Here is a 23,199-nt window from a genome sequence, read left to right as displayed (position 1 = left end):
CCCCAGCTAGGACAGAGGGGGCTCCTGTTGTATAATGACGTGTAAACCCAAAAAAGGTTGAGTTCTTTGCTCCAGAGAGCATAGAGATGGGCCATTAACTATGGAAGGATTTTTTCTTTGTGTATGTCATTGTAATGTGTTTGGTGAATCAGTGGCAAATGTAGCATCTGATGACACTTTTTAGCTTTTCAGGCACATTCCTGCCAGCAGGTGGATAATGTAGCTTCAGCATTAGTCTGCAGTGTCCTGGGCAGATAGGATTTTATCTGAGCCAAGCAAAAATTAAACATTTTGCTGAGGCAGATGCTGTTTCCTTTTCCAAAACTTAAAAATTGACTAGGGTTTTGAATGGAATTTAATAGCTGCTTGAGGCATCCTGGACAGAAAGTGCGAGCACAGTGCCAAGGAACAAAGTTCTCCTCCTGGCTTAGCACTTTGCCTTGGGCAAGCCTCCTCCCTTTCTGTGCTTCAGTTATTATCTCCATGCACTGGAGGAAAAATTCTGCTCATCAGGGGGTAAGGTGGCATATGGAGAGGGTTGTAGATTTTGTTGCTTAGGAAAGCTGAGCTGTAGGTGAATGAGAGGTGATGGAACTAACAGTCTCAGTCAGAAGCATAACGAAGCAGCTGGGTGCCTGGAGCAGTGGTATGCCTGGGGGCAACAGAAACTTTTGGCAGTGGTAGCTTTTGATATTTTTCTGTACACCCCACGTGCTCCGTCCCCAGGTTAGTGGCTGGGGCTGCTGCCCTGGTTGTCCTGGCCTAGTTATGCTACTAGATTCATTTCTGGAGGCTGTAGTAATTTTCCAGGCTGCTGCCACCAAGCCAGTACTTTACTATTCAGTGGTCTCAGCCTCTCTTCTTGGCTTTTTTTTTTTGGGAGAGGGGGAAGGGAAAGGTGGTTTTTTTGTTTTTGTTTTATCAATTTTGTATCAGCAGAGTCTCCTTGGTAAGGTCCAGCTGCTGCTGCACAGAGAGCGGCAACATGAGAACAAAGGCAGCTCAACCAGTTACGCTTCTTCCCTCCAGTAACCCTAACTCAGCTCTGTTCTTGGCAGTGACCATTTGGTGCTGCATGATGGACAGAACTTTGACTGGGCAGAGCTGAACGATCTTGCCTTAACCTGGCACAATGTGAAGGGGGATGCAATATCAGTCTTCAGCTTTGTTCCTTCTTCTCAGCCATTCTAGTTCCTGATCAAGAGCAGTGTCTTCCCTTCTGGTCCTGAGCCCTGGCTCTGCCCAAGCACTGCAGTCCTGATTGGCAGCGTCATCTGCTGATTCATTTCAGTCAACAGGACTGAAGCATGTGGATGAACTGGAGGGAAGGAGTGGTGACTGGCTGAGTTACCTGTGATGTCATGGTACAGCTCTGCTTGCTGCATCATATTGGGCATAAGGTAGAAATCAGGTGTTTCTGGGTTATTGTGTCTAGTGTTACCTCATTGCAGACAAGCTAATCCAAGTTTCAGACCAAAGTGATAGCATATTCCAGGAATGTAGTTAGTGTGTATCGTCTATCTGCAGTGGGGTTTATGAACTCCAGATCTTTAAGCTATCCCACTCCCTTGTAGAGAGGGCAGGTCCTTCACTTTTGTCTTTGTCTACTAGATTTAGAGTTGCCTTGTAGAATGGTCCAGCTGTGAGGTGGTTTGCATGGGTCTCTGAAAGGGATTAGCTCGGGGGAGAGCAGCAACATCTGCATCCTCAGTAAGAGCATGGGCAGGCTGTGTGAAAGGAGTGGGGGTGGATGTTGATGGATACTAGAATAAGTAGAAGTGGCGATCAGGCCTTATCTCTGTTGTTCATCCTGACTGATGTACTCTGCAAAAGGTGTCTGTCTTTGTACATCAGGCACTGCAGATATAATAGCAAGGTGTTTCTTGGAAAGAAACAACCTCCAATTATAACTAAACTGGGGCAATTATACCCACCAGCGAAACAGAACAATTAAGAGTTTACTTTTTTCCTTCTGCTTCCCCATTCTGCGCCATTATAATTCTGCCCCATTTTCAAAAACCCAGGGGAAAAATTAGTTTTGCAGTGTGCCCTGACGGTCAGCAGCTCTGGGCTGTTACAGAGAACAAGAAGAGGGAATTCTAAAACTAGAGAGTACACCCTGCCACCAGCTGCTGCTTGACCCTGAGCAGGATCTCTGCCAGTATGAACCTCTGGAGCTCCTTCCGACAGCTCTGTGGTGTGAGAGGAAGGACCGTACTCTCCAGTACTTATTTCAGGGTTTTATTTATTTATTTAATTAATTGCTTTCAAACCCTTAGTAAAGGAATTCGGTGGCCCAGTCCTATTCCACCTATTACTGAAGTGGACTTAGCTAGTTTAGTATGATCCTATTCCACCCTGCTTGAGTCCCTGAAAAACAGTAAATGCAAAACATGGGTGGGTCTTCCTCCTTGCTGCTTTTTGTGACTCAGTCTTCAGGCTAAGAAGATGCATATTGCAAAACAAGGCAGGAACTTTCAGGGGCTTGAGCAGGTGGAACAGGATCACTCTTAATTCACTCGCATGCCATAGAGGTGGAGTAGGATCTGAAATAGAAATAGGAAAGGGGTGTGAGAGATTCCAAAATTTAGTACTACTGCTTGCAAAGAATCCTCAAGAATGTTGTATACCGAAACTGAATTGTGACCTCCCATGTACACAGGATCAGCCATAGAAATATGCAGCCATGTCTAGTGTGATGCACACCACAATCATTTAAAAACACAGCGTAAAACAGGTTACAGCACAGTTTGCTCTGGAGATGCTTTTTCTTTGTTTCAAGCCACAAAGACTTTGGACCCATGTGCCAGGTTGTGAGAGGGAACCAGCAGAGATTTGGCATGGTTGGGAGTGGTGCCAGTTTCAGGGGCAAAAAGAGCTGATATTTGATTTGAGGACTACAGGAGGGAGCAAGAGATAACATATCTGGTAAAATATCCAAGCATTTCATGTGACCTGGGGTAGCAAATTCTGGGCAAGAGAGGAAGCATTTTAATCATTCCTGCCAGAAAAACAGGCTCATTCCCTCTCAGTGTCAGCTTTGTCAGAGTATGTTCTCTATTCTGGTTTTGCCAGCAGGGTTTTCCCACAGCCACCTGCACCCAAGCCACAGTGGCTCATGATCTTTGCCCTGATGGACAGCTCAAGGAGCCCTTTGTGAGGCTGCAACCTGGATCACTCTGATAATTTGACCTCTGGATCCATGCTGGGGTCTTGTATTCTTTTGTCTCTCTAGCATGACTTTCCCTATCTCTACTAGTCAGTGGCTGGAGGCTTGCAGTTCTTCCTGACACCTAACTTCTGGGAGCCTTGGAAGACTGTGTAAGGGCATTGGAGTTGGAAGACAATGACACTTCTATATGATGTTACCTGTGCACAGTAAAGAGACTCTTCCTGATTCTCTTGCAGGTGATGGAAGTTACCTCTCCAACAGCAGGGAGTATCCTAGTAGACCTGTCCCAGCTACAGATGTTCCAAGTGTGCCAGGAGGTGTCTGTAAGAACAATGTCTGTATATGGAGAATCAGTGGATTCAGTGCCAGCCCAAATCTCCTCAACTCTGCTGAAAGCTTCTAGTCATTGCTCACCACCACAGTCTGCTGTTTCTACCACTTCTACCTCCACACTCCTCTGTGGGGAGCCCAGGTACTCTCTGCCTGTGCAAACCCCAGTGACATATCAGACAGCACCACCCTTCCCACAACAGAAGGTGTCCACTGATGCTAAATTCACCATTTACACCACCTCCAGCTGTGAAGGCTCAATGCATTCTCTGCCAGAAAAGATGTCCCCATGCTTGCACCCTTCTTCTCCCACTGCTTCCTCAATGCAAGTGACGGGAACCTTGTCATCCGTGTCAGATGCCTCAAGAGGGGAGGAATGCCTGACTGACCTTCCACAGTCTGCCAGCAGCATGTTCCCTGCAGGAATGAGTGAAGAAGAACTCGCAGCTTCTAGGAACCTAGCAGTGAAGGGCTCTGGTGAAGACAGCCAGGCAGAGGTGATGGTGAGTATCTGGCCTTCTTTTTGAAAAAGAACTGGGAGTTCTCAGACTCTGGGAAGGGGGAGAGAGAGCTAGTCCTCTCTGGGGAAGTGAGAGGTTTCAGAGGACAACTCCCCTGTGTGGTGTTTCTTGTCAGGTGATTCGCTTCAGAGTTTGACATCGTTATTCTTCCACTGCTGGCAGAACAATGGGAAACTGTTGGCTACTGTAGTGTGTGCACAGAACAGGACAGGGTAGATCAGCCTCATAACTCATTTGCTTGCATGCATGCATGTGTACTAGCAGAGCACTAGTATTGCCCCAGGGAGATTTGGAAAAGGCAGCAGCATTGATGGTAATGCTGTTTCTACAGCATTTGCCATCCTGCCCATCAGACCAGTGCAGGATTTTCCTTGCTGTACAGTTTATCACTGTGAGTTATGCTAAAGGTAGGGTGGACAGCATGAAGTCAGGAGGTAGTTGGCAAAACCTATACAAAGGAGGTAGTCATTGAGGAGTGAGTAAGGAGTGTGGGTCATGGCCTCAGGTAGTTTGAAGGCTGCAGTCCTGCTGGGACAGGTGGGAGTGACAGCTGATAGGCCAGTCATAGGGGTCCTTGAAGGAAGGGTGGGTGGTCCAGTGAAGTAGCCTGGCTGTAGTCAGATGAGTGCCAACCACAGAGCTGTGGAGAATTTTTGCTGTCCTCCCATTACCCCCAGCTCCTTGCTTTGCCACCGAGGTATAGCTCTTCAGCTGTTGGCTGGATCCGCATGAGTATGGGCTGTTCTTCTGTGGCTATGGTATGCATGTCTCAGGATTCCTCACTGGTGCCCATCCCAATACATGCCATTACATTCATCCCAGCTTCTTGTCTGCCATAAGACCAGTCTGGTTTTTGTCTTTGCTGTCAGCTTTTGTCTTAGAGTTGGAAACAGCTATCAAGAACCAAGTGGTGGGTGGATCCACCTTTGGTATAACTCCAGCCCCAGCAGTAAATAAAAAGGGGCTTCTGGCCCATCTGCAGCAGCGTCCAGTTTTCAGTTTAAAACAGAATCAGAGTTTGTTTAACAATGACCTCCTGCCCTTTCATCTCATGCCGTTCCATCTGATACCCACAAATCACAACAGTATTAGTCATGGGCTACAGCTTGCACTGAGAGTGTACTAAGGTATAGAGGGGAAAGAGATGGGGACTGTGGGTCAAAACTGAGAGGCATCAGTTGAACTGTGTGGGAAACCTACAACTAAGGGTAAATCCAATAAAGGACTTGGGTGCCATAAGTGAAGACAGGAATGTGGACCCCAGATCCTGCACTGAGGAAGAAATCCTACATAGCTACAGTGGGTCTTTTACCCTTATAATTGAGGTTTTTTTTCCCCCAGGTGGAGCTCTTTGTAATAAAAAACCTTGAGCTGGAAAGCCAGACCAACACCAGCAACATGAAGGTGCCTGTGGAGACCTGCCAGGCATGTTTTGCAGAGGAGTGGTTGAAAGAATCAACCGCTGAAAGAGGGAGAGAGGGAACTGAGAAGTGCTCGAGTCCAGAGCCTCAGCTCCCCAGCAGTGCAGCTAAGCTGGTGGAGGACAGCTACAGAGACTTAGGTGTGAGTGGGAGCTGTGTTCAAGAGCTGCTAGGAATGTCCCCGGGCAAGAAACTGATGAAAGAAATCTCCAGAGGGGACTCTTCTGTGACGGTGCCCAGAGTCAAGAGAGAGGTTTGTGTTACCAAAGGGCCATTGTTTCTGACACCTCCAAGTTGCAGGTACAACATGCAGAGTTCTGTGTAGTGAAAGAATGCCATTCTTCCCCTGTCAGAAAACAGTAAGTTGCTATATATTGTTTTTGCCCATGAAAAGGCACTCTGTTCCCATCCTGCACTCTTATCTCCTGCTGTTCCTTAGGTTTATGTGCTTAGAGACAGCAGGATAAAATGCAGCTTTCTGGAATGCTGACCTGGTGATGTTGGTTGGGCTGTCAGCATTCTTCATAAGTGAGGAAACTCTCTTTCTTTTAAATAGCAAGAAGAAAAAATGTCTGAAGCAGGAAGACGGCAGCTGAATATTCTTACTGAGCACAGCCGCAGCTCTGACCTTTCAGATATTTTGGAGGAGGAGGAGGAGGAGCTATGTTCAGATGTCCTAGAAGAAAAATGGGATCTGAAGGAACACTGCAGCAGAGAGAATGGGGAAAAGGTATCTAATAATGCTATCCCCATAATGGGGATTTTGGGTGGAATCATTACATTCCATCTGCAAATGAGAGAAAAACCCTTCTGAGTCCAGACACGTGCAGTGGTCATTCCCTAAGCTTGCAGCATTCCATTGTATAGCCTTATGCCTTCTCCTGCCAGCAGGAGCACGTGCACCCTGGGAAAGGGGAGGTGGGTAATCAAGGAAATGTAACTATAAAATGGTGAGTGGATCAGACAGATTTTATTTAGCTGCAGCAGTACAAAAGGCATTGGAAACTTAGCAAGTTCAGGTGGAGTCCTGGCTGTTGATAACAAAACTCCCACTTGCTTTACTGGGTCCAAGATTTCACCCCAGCAAGTAAATAATAATGAACATTTACAGGTAATAAATCACTCAAGTTTGTGTAAAACAATAAAACATAATCTATAAAGTTCACACGTACGGAGATCTCATATAAAAATGAAATGAAAATTATACTTTGGCCCTACAAACATTCAGGCACATGGATAACCTTATCCACTTGCACTCAGATTTCTCATATTTATAAAGCTATGCCCATGCATAAGTGTGTGCAGAATTGAGTGTAAGGCTATAAGGTTAAGTTCTCAAAGGAGAAGAAATGGCAGTCCTGCAGAAGCAGCATGTGATCATATAATTAAACAGTATATTGTAATAATCCATCCTCAGCAGGGAGCAGTTAAAATTGTACATGACTGAAAAATGGTATTTGATCAAGCAAATAACTGTTATAATGAATATTCACAAGGAGAAAGATTTAAAGTGTGTGCAAGTAGTTGGAAAGACTTATAAAAATCAGTGTTTGGCTGCATAGTAGGGATCTATTCTAATTCTTTTCCTAGTTCCAAAATGCAGCTATTAGTTGACTATTAAATATCTGACTGGTAGTTTGCAGTGTTGAATCTGATCAGTTATAGCTATGGTGTATCTGCTGTAGCTGTGATGAATCTGTTGATCAGCCATAGCTCAGCCGTATACAGTATGAGGAATCTGCCAAAGTCAAATATATGACTGCTGCATCCTGCTCAGGAGGGGTTTATGTGGCTGCATGGAGAAGTTTGGGTGCAACTGCAAGCCAGAGGGGTCATGGAGGCAGTGTGTGAAGGGGTTTTGGAAGGAATGGCAGCTGGTGGCAAGGGCCAGCTGAGCAATTTTGCAGCTGGCACGCCTGGAATGCTTGCTGTAGTACAGCATTCTGGCACCCCCATGTGGGCAGAGCCATGGGTAAACCGGCCAGAAGAGCTGATAGCACTCGCCAGGGCATTGTGTCCTATTCAGCCCGTCTGTAGTTGTGAACTGGGCCTCAAAGGGGTAGAGCAGGGGTTCTCAAACTTTGTGATACTGCGACCCTGTAAAATAATATATACATTTACGTGACCCCCCCCCATGATTAAAGCTATTGATTTCATTAGGATTAGGTAGGAGATAAATAAAGCACATTTACCTTTTGTATATTAAATTAAATATATTTGTCAAAAAGCACTTTATAAAGTTTATCAAATTCAAAACTGTTGTACTGAAACCCCCCTACTGTCGATAGTTTTCAATGAGAAGGATGAGCTTATTCATGGATTCATAGATTGTTAGGGGCTGAAAGGGACCTTGCAAATCATCCAGTCCAGCCCCCACCCCCTTTAGGCAGGAGGACAGCTGGGGTTAGGTGACCCCAGCGAGGTGACTGTCTAGTTTCCTTTTGAAAACCTCCAGGGTAGATGACTGCACTACCTCTGGAGGGAATTTATTCCACAGTCTGGACACCCTGACTGTGAAGGAGTTTTTCCTGATATTAAGTCTGAAGTGGCCTTCCAGGAGTTTATAGCCATTGGTCCTGGTCTTCCCTGGGGGTGCCCTGGTGAACAGTTGTTCACCGAGCTCCTGATGCACTCCTCTGATATAGCAGTAAGCTGCTATCAAGTCTCCTCTCAACCTTCTCTTCTTTAGGCTAAAGAGGCCCAGGGCTCTCAACCTATCCTTGTAGTGTGGCTTGCCTTGCAAGTCCCTGGTTGTGCAGGTGGCTCTTTTCTGGACATTCTCAAGTTTTTCCATGTCCTTATTGAAATGCGGCACCCAGAACTGGATGCAGTACTCCAACTGAGGTCTTGCCAGTGCTGAGTACAGCGGAAGTATCACTTCCTTAGTTTTACATTAGATGCATTGGTTGATGTATACCAGCCTGTTGTTTGCCCTGCTGACCACCGCCTCGCACTGACGGGTCATATTCATATGATGGTTAATCATTACCCCTAGGTCCCTTTCGGCCATGGTGCGAGTCAGGCTGTCGCCACCAAGCCTATATGTATGCTGAAGGTTGTTTGCCCCCTAGATGGAGCACCTGATACTTGGAAGCATTAAACTTCATCCGGTTCTGGTCTACCCAGTTCTCGAGCCTGTCTAGGTCCACCTGTATTTGCAGCCTATCATCTGGTGTGACCACGCTGTCCCATAACTTGATGTCGTCCACAAACTTGGCCAGCGAGCTGTTTACTCCCCCATCCAAATCATTGATAAAGATATTGAAAAACACTGGTTCAAGCACAGACCCCTGAGGGACACCACTGGCCACTTCACGCCAGGACTACACAGATCTGTTCATGAGAACTCTCTGGGTCCTACCATGTAGCCAGTTTCCCACCCACTGAACTGTTGAGTAGTTGAGCCCGCAATTTTCCAGCTTTTCCACAAGGATATTGTGGGATACTAGATCAAAAGCCTTTTGGAAGTCTAGGTATATAATGTCTACTGCGTCTCCTGTGTGCAGGTGGCAAGAGACATGATCATAGAAGGAGATGAGATTTGGTAAGACAAGACCTACCTGCAACAAAGCCATGCTGGCTGTCATTCAGAATTTTATCTTCTGCGAGTATATCATACACAGATTCTTTAATGAGCTTTTCCAGGATTTTCCCTGGGATGGATATGAGGCTGATTGACCTACAGTCCTCCCTCTTCCCCTTCTTGAAGATGGGCACAGTGTTAGCCCTCTTTCAGTTCTTAGGGCCCCTGTGCACCATGAATTCTGAAAGAGCTTTGCCAGGGGTTCCATGATGACCTCAGCCAGTTCCTTCAGCGCTCTCGGATGAAGTCCATTTGGTCCTGCTGATTTATAAATGTCTACCTTTTCTAATTGGTATTGTACCCACTCAGCATCCAGAGTGAGGAGGCTGTCAGTCCTGGCATGTCCCCTATGAGCCTTATCTCTCTTGACTTTCCCCATGGTCTGGTGAAATAGCGAAGTGAAGTGGGCATTCAGGAGTTCAGTTTTTGCCTGAGTGTCAGTTACCAGCTGTCCCAAAGTGTTAAGCAGGTGTATCACACTTCCATTTGTTTTTCTTCTATGGCCTACATACCTAAACAAGGTAAAGCCTTACCTGGTACTGCTTAGTTTTTAAAATCTGGGCTTTATTTTTGGGGCTGCCAGACTCATTTTGTGCTCCACATTTATTTTTGATAGGTATTTGGTTTTTATAGTGGCAACTGCTGAAAACCCTGATTCACATAAGTAGGATGTTGCAAAGGGAATCAGTAGTTTCATAGCTGTCTTGCTTAATTCTTTGTATTCAGCTTGCACATTAATCCAAAATTCAGGAAGATACATTGTTGGGAACTTTGATTTTCAGAGAGGTGTCAGAAGAGATATCAATGAATTGCTCCTCTTCGGTAATAGTGAGGATACCTCCCTTTCATCTGGCACAACACAGAGTAACCAGCATGTGATATGCTAGCCAATGCTGAGAGGTATCTGTGTAAGGCAGACAGGACAGTGTCTATTTAGGGCCTTTTGGAGGTAATCAACAGGTAGCTGGTAATGTCCCCCCATTCCTTCCTTGGAAGCAGTTGTTTAAGAAGAGCTTGAACTAATGACAATACAAATCACATAACACTTACGAAATAAGTGAAATCAATTAAAGAGAGGTCTCAAGATGTAATGATGATCCCTGGTTCCTGTCAGGTGTTGCAGAGATGCCTTCTTTATTCTCCCTTGTTTAACATTTTTTTCCAATGGCTGTAAAATCATCGCTGAAGAAGTTTTAAGAGGCCCCAAAAATAGGGGGGACATTAGATAATGAAAAGAGTTAGTGATGCAGAGCAGTGCGATTTTTGTCACAATTGGCACGTGTTGCAGCACAGCCCCAAATGTAAGGTCCTGTATCCAAGTAAAGAATTCTAGCCATTTAAGACTTGAACCAAGAATTAGTTCAGAGAAGTTGTCTTTCCTGTGTTTGCAGAAGGTCATTCTGGGTGATCATAGCAGTGCCCTTTCCTTTCAAATGAATTTATGAAATACTCTTTCCTGATTTCCTCCTTATTGTTGAAGAATGTTAGCTAATTTATTGAAAACATGCATGGAGACATTGCAGGATTCATCTGTACTGCTGCTTTCAGGGACCCAAATAGAAAAAGAAGGAAGCAGAGAAGGGGTGGCACCTTTAAAGACTGACACATTCAGAGAAACATGAGCTTTTGTAGGTGACAGCCTACTTTATCAGGTGTGACGGTTGTCATTTATGCAAGCTGATGCCTCTCTGAATGAATTGGTTGTTAAAGCCTTTGGCACACTTTCATTTAAAAGCACCATGGAATGTAAGCCCCAATCCCAACAAACTTGCTTCTTCTCATGGCAAATGTTGTTACTACTGATACAGAAAATGTAAAAGTATTCAATACATATTGTTATTTTGTGTTAGGAAAAAAAAAGAAAGATGGGGTACTAGTATCACAACAGGATGATGAAGTATTTTTCAGGGGATAGAGGAGATAGAGTAATGGTCCCTTCTGCTCTTAAACTCTCTAAATACATGATGCTACCTGGAGGTAGCACCAGCTACCAGCAACTGAGAGGTACTACACCAGGGAGAGGGTCTGTGGACTTGAGGAACTAAAGCAGCAGTTGCATGCAATGGCAAAAGAAATGTGATCCTCTTACAGATGAACAACAGAGACCAGACAGTTGAACAGTGCACTGAGTCACTGTCGCATGATACATAGTAAATGGTATTTTGCTTGTGCTGGGGGAGAACGCAGTAAGACACTTACGGTTCCTTTCTTTGTCAGCTGATCATCCACCTCTAGCGGGCGGGTCTGGCTGTTGTCAGGCCCTCCCTTGCTACAAATGTCTGCTCTCTGCAGAGCCATTATGAAATAGCTTAGCAGGACGTGTGCAGAGAAATTGAAGATTAGATTGTCTGCTTGTTCTTTTTTTCTTCTTAATGTGAAGCTTATTGTGTATCTCTGAATTTTCTTTTCCAAGGTAATGGGGATTTTAGGTTCTGCAGATGAAGCATGAGCAAGACAGTTCACGATACTGAGCATAAAGTCTGTTTATTTCTGTTTCTGTAAAATGCCATTTACTTTTGTACAAAATCAAGGAACTTTTTAACGACTATTTTATTATTTTAAAAGTATATTTTTCCTTTCTTTTTTAAATAAGGGACATGACTTTGTGAGTAATTAAGCTAAGTCTTATTTGTCATGCATTATGAGGACTTTTTAGAATCTTTCATGGAGGTCTAATCATTAATACATGTTTTAATAAACTCCTGACCAGTTGTTATGAAGTCTGTTACAGTCATCTACAGTACCATCTACTGATGGGTTTGTAGTTGTTTCTAAGTCAAACTACTTTTGGCTGTAACAAGTTCGTAATATCCGTTAATCCTGTATTAGTTCTTTATAAAGCTGTAAATGAACATTCCATCTGAAGTGTGACCATTTTATTTCCGTAACAGTAACAATAAAAAGCAAAAGATAATGAACCTTTGTTGGTCAGTGGTTCAAAACTAACTAAAGTGTACATAAACAGATAGCTGTAAAGAGCGTTGGATACACTTCTTAATGAAGCACTGCCTTGCATGATCAAGTGCCACCATTATAGCTTGGTTTAAGATAAACAATTGCCTTTTGTGGCTATGAAGCATTTGTATTCGCTAAGGTTTGCAGGAAGACAAACTGAAACACCCTATGAAAAGACCTCCCAGAACAGCAGCCCCTATGTGCTCAGGGATTCCTTCCTCAGGACATAGAAGGGAGAGTGGGGAGGAGATGGGAATCTCATGCCCTTCAGTACTGGTCCAATACTCTATGAGAAACAGTCAGGCTATTCTTACGGAGAGCTCAAATGGCTCATCCCTGCATGCACAGAAACATAGAGAGTGTGTGCATGCCTTCCCCTTGTCCAGCCAGTCCCCACTCCCCCCCACCCGCTCCCAGCTGTGGTCCAGTGCAGTGATCCCAGAGCTCTATGGGACCCAATGAATGAAGCTGGAAGGGCCATTTGTGCAGTTTTGGGGGGAGGCATTTCCACCCATTGGCCATTCTTGCTTTCTCATTGCATTGCAAGCTCATCTAATTGATCTCTTTTTAGCCAGAAGAGCCATATCTGCTTCTGCTTCCTACCCTGCTTCTCTGCTGAGTGCAGTCCCTGCTACATTGTGCTGTGCTGTCCTGGTTCTGCTAGCAGATGGTTCCATTTTGGACACTGGGGGAGGGGGGGCACCTGTAGCTTTGTCGCCATTGTTAATATTTATTTCCTCTCTTTCTCTCTTTGCTTGTCCCCCATGTGGCTTGTCTCGGGGGCTGGGTACACAGCAGGAACCTTGTGACACCGACAGCGATGAGGAAATTCTGGAGCGGATTCTGGAGCTTCCATTGCAGAAAAACTGCAGCAAAAAATTGTTTAGCATTCCTGAAGTGACTGAGGAAGAGGATGAAGGGGAAGAGGAGGAGGAGGAGAAACAAGCTCAGGTGGAAGAGAGAGAACCCCAAGATTATTTCTTGGAAAGACTCCCCTACCATGCAGGAAAGGAAGAGGTTCCCATCCCCACTGTCACCGAGCAGCCATTTCCAAAGACAGATGACGGCGATATCTATCAAAACCTTCCCAGTCGGGCTCCCCAGGACGAGAGCATCCTTCAGGACAGAGGAGAGGATACTGACAATGAGAATCCTGGCTCTCCAGAGCCAAGCTGGGGTCAGAAGAGGGAAAGCTGCAATTGGAGCTATCAGGAAAGCAGCATGAGGCCCACCACAGGTGCAAGCCCACTGTGGGGCAAAAGAAAAGGCAGCTATCAAGAAAGGGCCCATGACCGGCCTGAAGCCACCAGGAAGAGACAGAGTGATGCTAGGGAGCACTGCAGTCGCCTGCTGGGCAACTGCAGCCAGACAGGAGGCAGCTTGTACAGAGTTCAAAGCCTCAGGGAGAAGTTGAATGTAATTAGTGCGGGTGGTAAGGATGGGCTGGACATAGGCAGTCACATGAGACAAGGCAGCTTCCGAAAATCCCACCGAAAATTAGCATCCTCACATCTAGCAGAGTCTGCTTCCATGGCAAGCCACTGTATTAGCTCCAGGAGCCTGGAAATCGATATTGAATATGACTCTGAAGAAGAGCAAGACCTGACCTTCTCTCCTATGCATGCCAGCCAGCTATGGCCAAATTGCAAGGTGGAGGAAGCCCAGGCCCACCGCAAAGAACGGAGTGTCTGCTCCAGTCAGTCTGAGCCTGCCCTGTCCAATAGCAGAAGAGAGCTAAACAGGCAGGAGCCTGTGGAAGATAAAGGAGCAGAATGGGCTGGGTCTTCAAGCCACTGCATACAGTTCCCCTCCAGGGAGAAGGAGACACCGAGGAGTGTGGGCAGCTCTGAGGAGCAAGGTTGGGAACTGGAGTGTAAGCTTCCCAGCTTGAGAAGGAAGCCAGAGCATCCTCGGAAGGGGAGTCATGGTGCTTCATTGCACACAAGGGTCCGGTGTCTTTTCCTCTTCTTGCTTTGAAGCAGCTGGTAGTGGCAATAGCTTCATCCCCCTCCCCTGCACCCAAGCGTGGCTGTGTTCTGCTTTTTTAGTGTTGTACAGAGAAAGGATCTCTTGCTGGACTCCCAAAGGACTCCTGGGAGAGCTGATAGATCTGTGCTGCTCTGTGGCTTTTCTTGTATTAGCTGCTTCTGCTTCTGCTGCTCTAAGTCAGGTGGTTGTTGAGTCATTGGTGCAGTATTCCTTTTCTCAGCAGGGTCCTCCTCCTTTTGCCAAGTGCTTGTCTGTGTCCAGAAGCCCTAGAATTCTAATGAAAATTTATAGTGAATTAATGCTGATCCTTGATATTCTTTGTGGAAGATTTACCTGTTCAGTCACCACTTTCATTTGAAGTGTCTTTTCTCCCTCCTTGCACTCAGCAATGGGATTGTCACTGGTTTCCAGGAAGGGCACCTGCCTATATTTATTTGGTTCATTTTTTCTACAGTCCCACACAATTGTCATCCCTGGAGTGTCCCTGAAGAGGAATATTGCATTTAAATGCATTGCTTTCTGTGAAATGCTTAAAGTTACTATGCTGGGGTGGACCAGATCCATGGGAATTCATATGGCAGAACACAAGCAGTAGCCTTTATTAACTCTCCAGTGGTCCCTGTTACAGGCTTCTGGTAATGGAGAGCCTAGGTCACAGGAGTTGCCTGGCTTACCGTCGTGGCAGTCTTCTACCAGAAAAGGAAGCAAAAACTTGAGAAGAAGCCAAGTTTCGAAACCACCTATCTCTAGCACAGGTGAGTTTATATTAAGGACTCTCCAGACTATTTATTTTTGTACCTGAAAGGTAGCATAGTACAGGAAGATAGACAGACAGAGGGGTGGAGATAGGCAGATCTGTTCTGAAGTATTGTAACTGAATAATTTGTGTCCTGAAGAACGCAAACATTTTCTTGCACAAGTTCCCTGGGACACAGTCCTAATTTCTTTTGCCTGTTTGCATGGTAGACACTACAAGGAATGCAGCCTCTGAGGCTACTGTTAAAGAAGACTCGGTGAGGATATTTGTGGCCCTTTTTGACTATGATCCTGTTTCTATGTCACCTAACCCTGATGCAGCAGAAGAAGAACTCCCATTTAAGGAGGGGCAGATTCTGAAGGTGAGAGCATTTCTAGGTGAGATCTCTCTTGTGTTACTGCTTGCTTCTTTCATATCAGTGGGCTGATGACTGGACGTTTGGATAAAGGATTTAATTTAAGCAGCTAATGTTAGCTTCTTTAGACTGGTTTGATTGCTGGATCACCCTACCTGTATGATGATCTGGCTTCTCTCTCTTCTCTTGTAGGTGTGTGGTGACAAAGATGCTGATGGTTTTTACCGAGGCGAATGTGCAGGAAAGGCAGGGTATATTCCTTGTAACATGGTCTCTGAAGTTCAGGTTGAGAACAATGACATGAAGAAGCAGCTGTTAAAACAAGGTTACATCCCTCCTGGCACATCGGTGGAAAGCGTAGGTACTGTACCTCCTTTCCATGCCTGCTCTGTTTTTGCTAACACATGGTCAATACATTTCTTTGTTGATATACAGGAAGCTCAGAACCGCTGTCATGTTATGTTGTAGCTGTACACCCGGTGTATCCTGTAGTTATTAAGCCCAATCTCATGGGTGCTGAACCCAAGAATTTTGGCTGTCATTACAGTCAGCAGTGAGATTCCTGCAGATGTGAGCAGGCATTATTTACAGAAGCTGTAGTTGCTAGAGCACCCCAGTTTGAAAGCGGCTCTTCCAAACTGCTTCATTGTTAAAGGCTGTGTACCAATCTGTGTTGAGTTTGAATGTGGTACAGAGTTGCCAAGGGTGCATACTGTGTCTGGATGGGTTTTCTTGATGCCTGTATTTGAGAGACCTCTCTTTCCTCTTCTTGGCTGCCAGCTGTACCTTGAATTCTGTTACCCAGGTCACCTTGTTTGGACTCGGTGAGTAGTGGGAGTGACGCTTGCTCCTTGCTGAAGGAAAGGAGCAACATGGGAGGGAGCAGCTGAAAAAGACAAGCAGGACCTCAACTTGTAGGAGCCTCACTTTCTAGCTCTGCAGTTGGCCTGGTACTAGGGCATAGGAGACACTGCTCTTAAGTGAGCAGTCTTTGAGTTGGAGGTGGAGGAGAAGGAGTTCCCTCTCAGTTATTACAGCCATCAGGCATTTTAGTGAACTGCATCTTCTCATTTGAACACAGAAGGAATGCCATGGCATGGCAGCTGCATGCACAGCAGACTTTCATGAGAATATTCATTCTTATCTAAGTGGTGACCTAGTCTTTCGGGAGCCCTGTAGGTGCGCTGATAACTCAGCTGAATTCTGGACATTCCACATGCCAGAAATTTCTTATAATGGGCTGATGGCAAAATGGGAAGGGTAGAAGAAGGGCCAAGGTAAAGCTTTCTTCCTGCATATAAGCTGGCTTGACTCAGTGGCTCTGTACTTCACACCCTCAAAGTAGACCTGCTGATCACAGCTCTAAAAGGCAGAGACACATGAGCAAGTTACTGTGAGGTAAAGGTGGGGAATGGTTTTCTAGCCAACTGTCCTGTAGCTTGCCCGTCAGAAAATTATTTTTTTTAATACATTTAGTGTTCCAGGTCAAATCAGCCAAATCAGTTCCAATCATATCAGTTGAGCAGAACTCAGTTGTTCCAAAAACTGTATTGATTGAGCAGGCCAGAACTCATTCATTCTAAATGCCTTGTATGGCGCTACAGCTCTCATCCTGGGACTTCACATACTCCCAAATCCATTGGCAGGCATCCTACATACAGGCCCAAGCCCAGAGGTCTTGGGATATGGATGCCCCCAGAGACTACAGGCAAGCACCCTCCAGCCTAGACTGTTTAGTCTGGGACTTCAGATACTTCCTACACTTGATCTTAGCTCACAAGAAGGAATAAGACATTACAGGCTAGTTCTCACTTACTGTAGGTAAGTGTATTCAGGTAGTTACTGTACAGCAGCCAATGTGCTGTAAAGCCCTAGCATCCTTCACCTCATGATAACTTGTTTATACCCCTGGGCCTTAATTTTTCCTGCCACTTGGTAGCAAGCAGCAGGGAAAAATGATAGAAAAAGTGTATTTCCTTCTCTCCCTGTTCTAAGATAGTGCTCAGTACCAGTGTGTTGGTACATGTTCAGAAGTCACTGTCTTAAGTTTGAATCGGTGTGGAATAGCCCTGAGAATGCTAGGGGCTGCAGGAGATGAATGCCCCCCATGTCATTTAAAGGTGTCTTTCCCTTTTCCCTTCAGAGAGGGGGCTCAGCTTGTGATCCCATCACTAGAGGGCTCCCCTACTCCTGCTTGGGAAACCCTCAGGAATGAGAGAAGGGGGTCCTGTTCGCTCTCGATTAATTGTCCATGTACTCATTCTCATTTGTGTGTATTTTGTGCCCTGGGACTTTGACTGGAATTGTTTGCCTTACTAGTACCTCTGCAGGGTGTTATGGTCAGGCTCCTCCCATCCCCAGCACCACGTGAGGAGCTGACTTCAGTTGCACGTCACCTTTCCTGGGCAGTGCAGACCTAGCCAGGTCCGTCCCATCCGGAGCAGCATGCGGCTAAAGCCAGTTTTCCATATGCTGCTGGGGATGGGGTGAACCTGGTTGGGTCTGCACCGGCCAGCAGAAGTGGTGGTGGAGCCGTGTGCCGCTCGAGACTGACCAGTGTAGGTAGGTGGAAAATGCAGTTGAGTCCCTGCCGCTCCAGCTGGGCTCATCCTGTCCCGAGTGGTGCACAACTCTGCCACCACCTCTCCTCCCTGGTGCTGACTGGGCTGGAGCTGTGGTCCAGCTGCTGCTTCCCCTCCCCAGTGTCGGCCCAGCCCGACCCTGCATGGCCCAAGTGGCACAGCATGGCATGGGGAAAGCCTGTCCAAAAACCGCTTTCCTGGGCTTACCTGCAAGGCAGGGCCCTTTCCAGTCCTGTGCAGCAAAGCACAAGGTGGCCCAGACACCGTTCCCCTCACCAGCGCCACAGAATCTGGCCCCCACCCCCCCCTGCCCCTCTCAAGCTGCAAATGTGGCCTGAGCCAGCTTGAGAGGGCCCTTTGCAGGGCAAGGCCGGCTGGGGCAGGCTGAGGTCATAGCTGGTTGCCTCACAACCAGAACCCAAGGAAATAGCCTGAGGTGCTGCAGCCGGCGTCTCGTGCCACTGGAGGCTTTTAGAGAGGCAGCCACTATTATGTGGGTTTTGAAGGGGCTCCGCGGGCTGGAGGGAAGTGCTTGGCAGGCCGGATCCGGCCCGCGGGCCGTATTTTGCCCACCCCTGCACTAGAGCCTTTTGAGCCTGTGGCACTGAGTGGTTCAGTCTCTTCAGATTTCACCCAAGGTCTGTGAACCAGCTTGTTCCCCGGTAGGTGTTTTAAAACAGGCTGATCCTTTTAAATTGACTTCACCCTGTCAGTGAGACCTGTGACAGAACCCTGGTAGCCACGCAGCTTCTGCTTTGCTCTGGCTCCTTGGGTATCCTCCCTTTTCTCTCATCTGCCTTGTCTTGATGGAGTTTTTTTAATTGTAAAAAGGGACTCTGCCCAAGGGTCCCAGAATGAGCCCTCACCTGTTTTTCAGCCAGCAGGTCCTTTGTAGACTCAGCTGCCCCCAGCACAAAGTGGGCTGTCTGCACCCCAGGGCACCCATTGATATTCATGGCCTCCTTCCTTCCCTACAGCCATGCCCAAGCCTCGCAGATGGTACAAGTTATCACTTCAGTAGGGTCCCTTGCCCATCCATACTGCTTGGCATCTCTGGCCTCAACTCCTTTTCTCCAGATGGGTCCCAAACCCCAGGCCCACTGTCTTGGACCTCAGCTTCTGGGACCCAGCCCTCATTTCACCCTTCCTGAGCTCTGGCTGGTCCTTTCAGCTTCAGGCTACCTCTTTATTGTTCTCTCTGATTCAGACTTTAGCCCTCTTGGCTTCAGCCTGCCTCTGCTCATTTGTCCCTTCCCAGACTGGGCTCTGGCCCTCAGTCCACCTCTCTGGCCCTTCTTGGGTTTAGACTATTGACCTTCTTAGACTCAGCTGCTCACATCTGACAATCAGAGCAGGGGTCAGCAACCTACAGCACGCATGCTGAACATGGCACACAGCATGGTTTTTATTGGCATGCAGGCTGCTTCCCACCCCAAGGAGTTGGAAGAGGCGTGCCTAGATTGAGCAGCATGTGGCTGCCCTAGAACAGCCCTGTGCTGCCACCGACCCCTGCATTAGACAGAGACTTGCCACTGCAGGACCCCAGCCCTGGAACACCCTGACCACACTGCTGACCCCAGCCAGGTAAGAGCCCCTGGCCCCAACCCTAGCCGTGCACCACCACCGGCCCCAGCCCTGGGCAGGGGCCCATCTGTGCCCCGGTGGCCCCGGCCCCAACCCTGTACTGCTGGCCACATGCCGTTGGCAGGCCCCAGCTGGCACCATCACTGCCACGGGCCCTGTCCCCGGGCCCGGCCATGTGCTGCCGGCGGGTCTGGCCCCAGCTGGCGCCACCACTGCCGTGGGCCCTGGCCCAGTCCCAGCTCAGGGCTGAGGCCATCGGCAGTGTGGGGATGGGGCTGGGGACCTGCATGGGCCCCGGTCCCATCCCAGTGCTGCCAAGCCACGTGCTGGTGGCGGACCCGGCCCTGGCCAGCACCACCACTGCTGCCCGGCTCAGCTCAGCGCCGCTGCTGGGCCGAGGCCATCAGCAGCACCGGGATGAGGCTGGGGCCCGGGCCTGCAGATGTGCATGGGCACTGGCCCTATCTTGGCGCTGCAGACAGTCCTGACCCTGGCCATGTGCTGCTGGCAGGCTGGGCCCCGGCCCCATCCTGGTGCTGCCAGTGGGCCCGGCCCCAGCTGGCACCGCCCCCACCTGCCCCAGCCCAGCACCGCTGCTGGGCCCGGGCTATTGGCAGCGCTGAGATGGGGCCGGGGCCTGCACACGTCTGCAGGGGTTGGCCAGCAGCACGAGGCTGAGCCCTGTGGTGGTGCCGAGTGGGGCCTGCCGGCGGCACGTGGCCAACAGCGCAGGGTTGGAGCTGGGGCCATCAGGGGATGGACAGGCCTGGGGCTGGGCCTGGTGGTGGTGCCAGGCTAGGGTTGGGGCCAGGGGCTCTTACCTGGCTGGGGTCGGCAGTGTGGTCAGAGTGTTCTGGGGTTGGGTCTGGTGGTGGCAAGTCTCTGTCTAATGCAGGGGTCAGCAGCAGCACAAGGCTGTTTCCGGGCAGCCACGTGCTTGTCCATCTGGACATGCCTCTTCCCGCTCCTTGGGATGAGGCTGGGGCCTGGGTCCGCAGACCTGCACAGGCCCTGGCCCCATCCTGGCACTGGCAGCGGGCCCAGCCATGTGCTGCTGGCTGGCCTGGCCCTGACTGGTACCTCCACCTGCTATGTACTCTTCTGCCCTTGTTTTGTTTTTCTGATATGCCGGCACTTCGGCACCTTTCAAGGTAGACATTGTGGTTTTTTTGGCACTCCGGCCAAAAAATGTTGCCTACCCCTGCCTTAGAGTAACAGGAGTAATGGTATGGTCCTTTTACAGAGACCATACCGTGTTATACCCAGACTTTTATAAGGCACACCAATCTGTTGGGGCACGATTTCTAATGGATGATGGATGTATTTATTTATTTATTGTAAAAATATATTTCTCTCTCTCTATATATATATCTATATCTATATCTATATGGTTATGTAGATCTACTCTCTGACCTGTTAAATCTCAAAAGGATTAGATCTATCCTGTTACAGAACACCACACCCGTGTACCTGTACAAAGGCCTGCTGGCCACTCATACCCGTTACAATAGCCACAAAAGCACGCAACACACAGAAAACAAACACTTCACTCCTTCCTCATCCCTTCGACCACCCCTCTCTTCGTTTCCACCCTTGCCCTGCTTCCGGGGTCAGGTACTCATCTCAACTGGTTTCTCTGTCGTTGTCACTCCAGCTTCCGCTGGAGGACCCGCTGCTGCTGCTGTCGCTGTCGCTGTCCTCTAATGGAAGACAGATCATTAATCAACTGGGCAGAAAGGGGTGTCAGTGGGTTATAGATTAGCCCAGGCTGACCATCACTGTGGCATCTCCCTCAGCAGTACCAGTTTGGGGCCTGACCTGGTTTTTTAGTATATTAGATCACAAGGTTTAAAGGTGAAGCAGTAAAGATGTATTACTACAAAAACAAAGGACTCTACTGTGGGAAGGGATGAACAGGAGCAGCAGGTTATTATAGTACACTGATTACAACAGTCAATCTTAAGAGAGGCAAGTGTAATCAGTCTGTTACCAGGAGCACTGTAACACAACTCTTTATGGATGGCTGAGCAGACAGAGAGACAGGCTGGAGATTCTTGTCCTCTCCTTACCACAGAGAGGTTGCAACAACTCTTTTCACAGAAGTTCTTCTCCACTCTCCCCTGCAGGAGATCACCACCCTCCTGAGTACTATGTTCTGGAGTGACCTAACCACTCTCACAACATAGGTGCATGCACCACTACGAGCTATTACCTTCCTAGGGTGGGACCGGTCCAACCTCCAAGTGATTGCTTCTCTCTTGAGGAATGTGCACTAATCTATTGGATGCCAGCTGGATTGAACCAGGACCCAACTCAACTGAGCCATACACTGAGGGGTTTTTCTTGCTCTTTCATACCTTTTTCCACTGCTTATCACCCCACTTATTTTCATCCAATCATGTGCTGCCACCTGATCAATATATTATAGTTCTGTTATTTGGCTGCTGTCAGTCAAGGTTTGTTGTGTGTGCCTTGACTTCATGATTTTTCCTGGGTATTTTTAAGATTGCAGCTGAGCATGCTCACTCCCCCTAAGAAGGTCACAAGTTCAAAAGGTGACTCTTTCTCTAGGGTTCTTCACCCCACATTCTCATATCTCAGCAACAAACAAAACTTTCTCTCTGCAACTAGACCTTGCAAAAACACTCTGGCAGACACCAGCTTCCTGCCAGCCTTACCACTGAAAGAGAAGAATGCAAATAGAGTGCTGTACTGAGAGAGGAGTACTTATATTCTCATCTAGTGCCCTCTTCCATAGCTGTTACAGGAACCAGTTAGAAAACGAAACAATTTAAAGACAGAATAGTGAAGAGACTGTTTCAGAAAGAGGACCTATTTATCCATGAGCTTGCAATTTAGGGTGACAGAGTCTTCCACGTGGCTTTGTATGCACCTAAAACTACTTCCAGATTGATGGTTTCATCTGTGTTGTGCCACAGCTCCTGACTCTATGGTGCTGGCTTTCTCAGAGGTACAAGCTGTGGTAGAACCTTTTTTTTTTTTTGAAGGCATGGAGAACTTCAGCTTCAGAATGGAGGAATTCAATAGTCTGGTGTATGCCAGAGCCACACTATGGGATCTCTCAGACCTACTTGCCTGCATACAAATATAAACAAAAGTTCCAGCCTCACTTTTCACAGAAGGGATTCTCAACAAACAGGTTCCAGGCAACCACATTCCAGCTGGCACAGTGCAACTTCAAGCCACTGAGGAAGTGTTGAAAGGTGTACAGATGCATGCTATTGCAGTTAAAAGTGGGTTTTTAAACTTACTGCAGTTAAGGATTGACATGACACCTCACTCTACTTAATAGCAGAAAGGCTTTATTTAATAACAATACCACCAATAAGCTATTATAAACTAAATGACAGAAAAAGACTCCTTCCCAATATAAAATGAGCTATCACAGGAAGTCCTAGTACATATTTAGCTGCAGCAGTGTTTTTTTTACCAATTCAGGCAGGAAGCCATTCCAGTTTTTTTGCATCCTTTACCAAGCAGGATCCTTTGCCTTATTTGGCTGGGTGTAGAAATGATTCCTCTGTCTTTCTCCTGGACTATACATCTTGCTAGTAAATTTCTTTTGCTCTTATACCTTTTAATTGTATAGCTTCAAAGCATTTTTCCTTGATGATAGGTCAATTTAAAGTCCAAACAAAACAGGGAGGAAGGGGGAACCATCAGATTACAATTGTTAAAATGCTTGGATCCTATTTTTGGATTTGTCCAGGTGTGAAACTTTTTTTTGTTTTGTTTTTTGCAGTTTTCTGACCAGTGCAGAGCTTGTAAGTCAGTCAGATGTGATGAGTCTTGATTGGCTAACCAGGATACCTAGAAGCATTGGTTACCAGACCTGTCTTTGGGTATTTGTTTAACAATGGGGCAAATTTGCAATTGCCTGCACTGGTGATGGTTTGTTTACAAAACCCCAGACAGACATTGAATGACTG

The 23,199-nt window shown here is 47.3% G+C and overlaps 1 protein-coding gene across 1 annotated transcript in view; it reads left to right on the top strand.

Moving 5' to 3' along the window:
- The window catches only part of TSPOAP1 (TSPO associated protein 1), a 103,652-nt gene that overhangs the window by 38,488 nt on the left and 41,965 nt on the right, over positions 1 to 23,199 (top strand). The window contains exons 14-20 of the mRNA XM_090026351.1: positions 3,409 to 4,005; positions 5,365 to 5,697; positions 6,001 to 6,174; positions 12,778 to 13,929; positions 14,600 to 14,726; positions 14,938 to 15,089; positions 15,276 to 15,444. Coding sequence (XP_089882477.1) covers positions 3,409 to 4,005; positions 5,365 to 5,697; positions 6,001 to 6,174; positions 12,778 to 13,929; positions 14,600 to 14,726; positions 14,938 to 15,089; positions 15,276 to 15,444 — 2,704 coding nt within the window. The remainder of the gene's footprint in view (positions 1 to 3,408; positions 4,006 to 5,364; positions 5,698 to 6,000; positions 6,175 to 12,777; positions 13,930 to 14,599; positions 14,727 to 14,937; positions 15,090 to 15,275; positions 15,445 to 23,199) is intronic.

Source organism: Crocodylus siamensis, chromosome 13 (assembly GCF_052110815.1).
Source record: "Crocodylus siamensis isolate JL-2025a chromosome 13, ASM5211081v1, whole genome shotgun sequence".
Taxonomy (NCBI): domain Eukaryota; kingdom Metazoa; phylum Chordata; order Crocodylia; family Crocodylidae; genus Crocodylus; species Crocodylus siamensis.
This window is presented reverse-complemented; position numbering and strand designations above follow the sequence as displayed.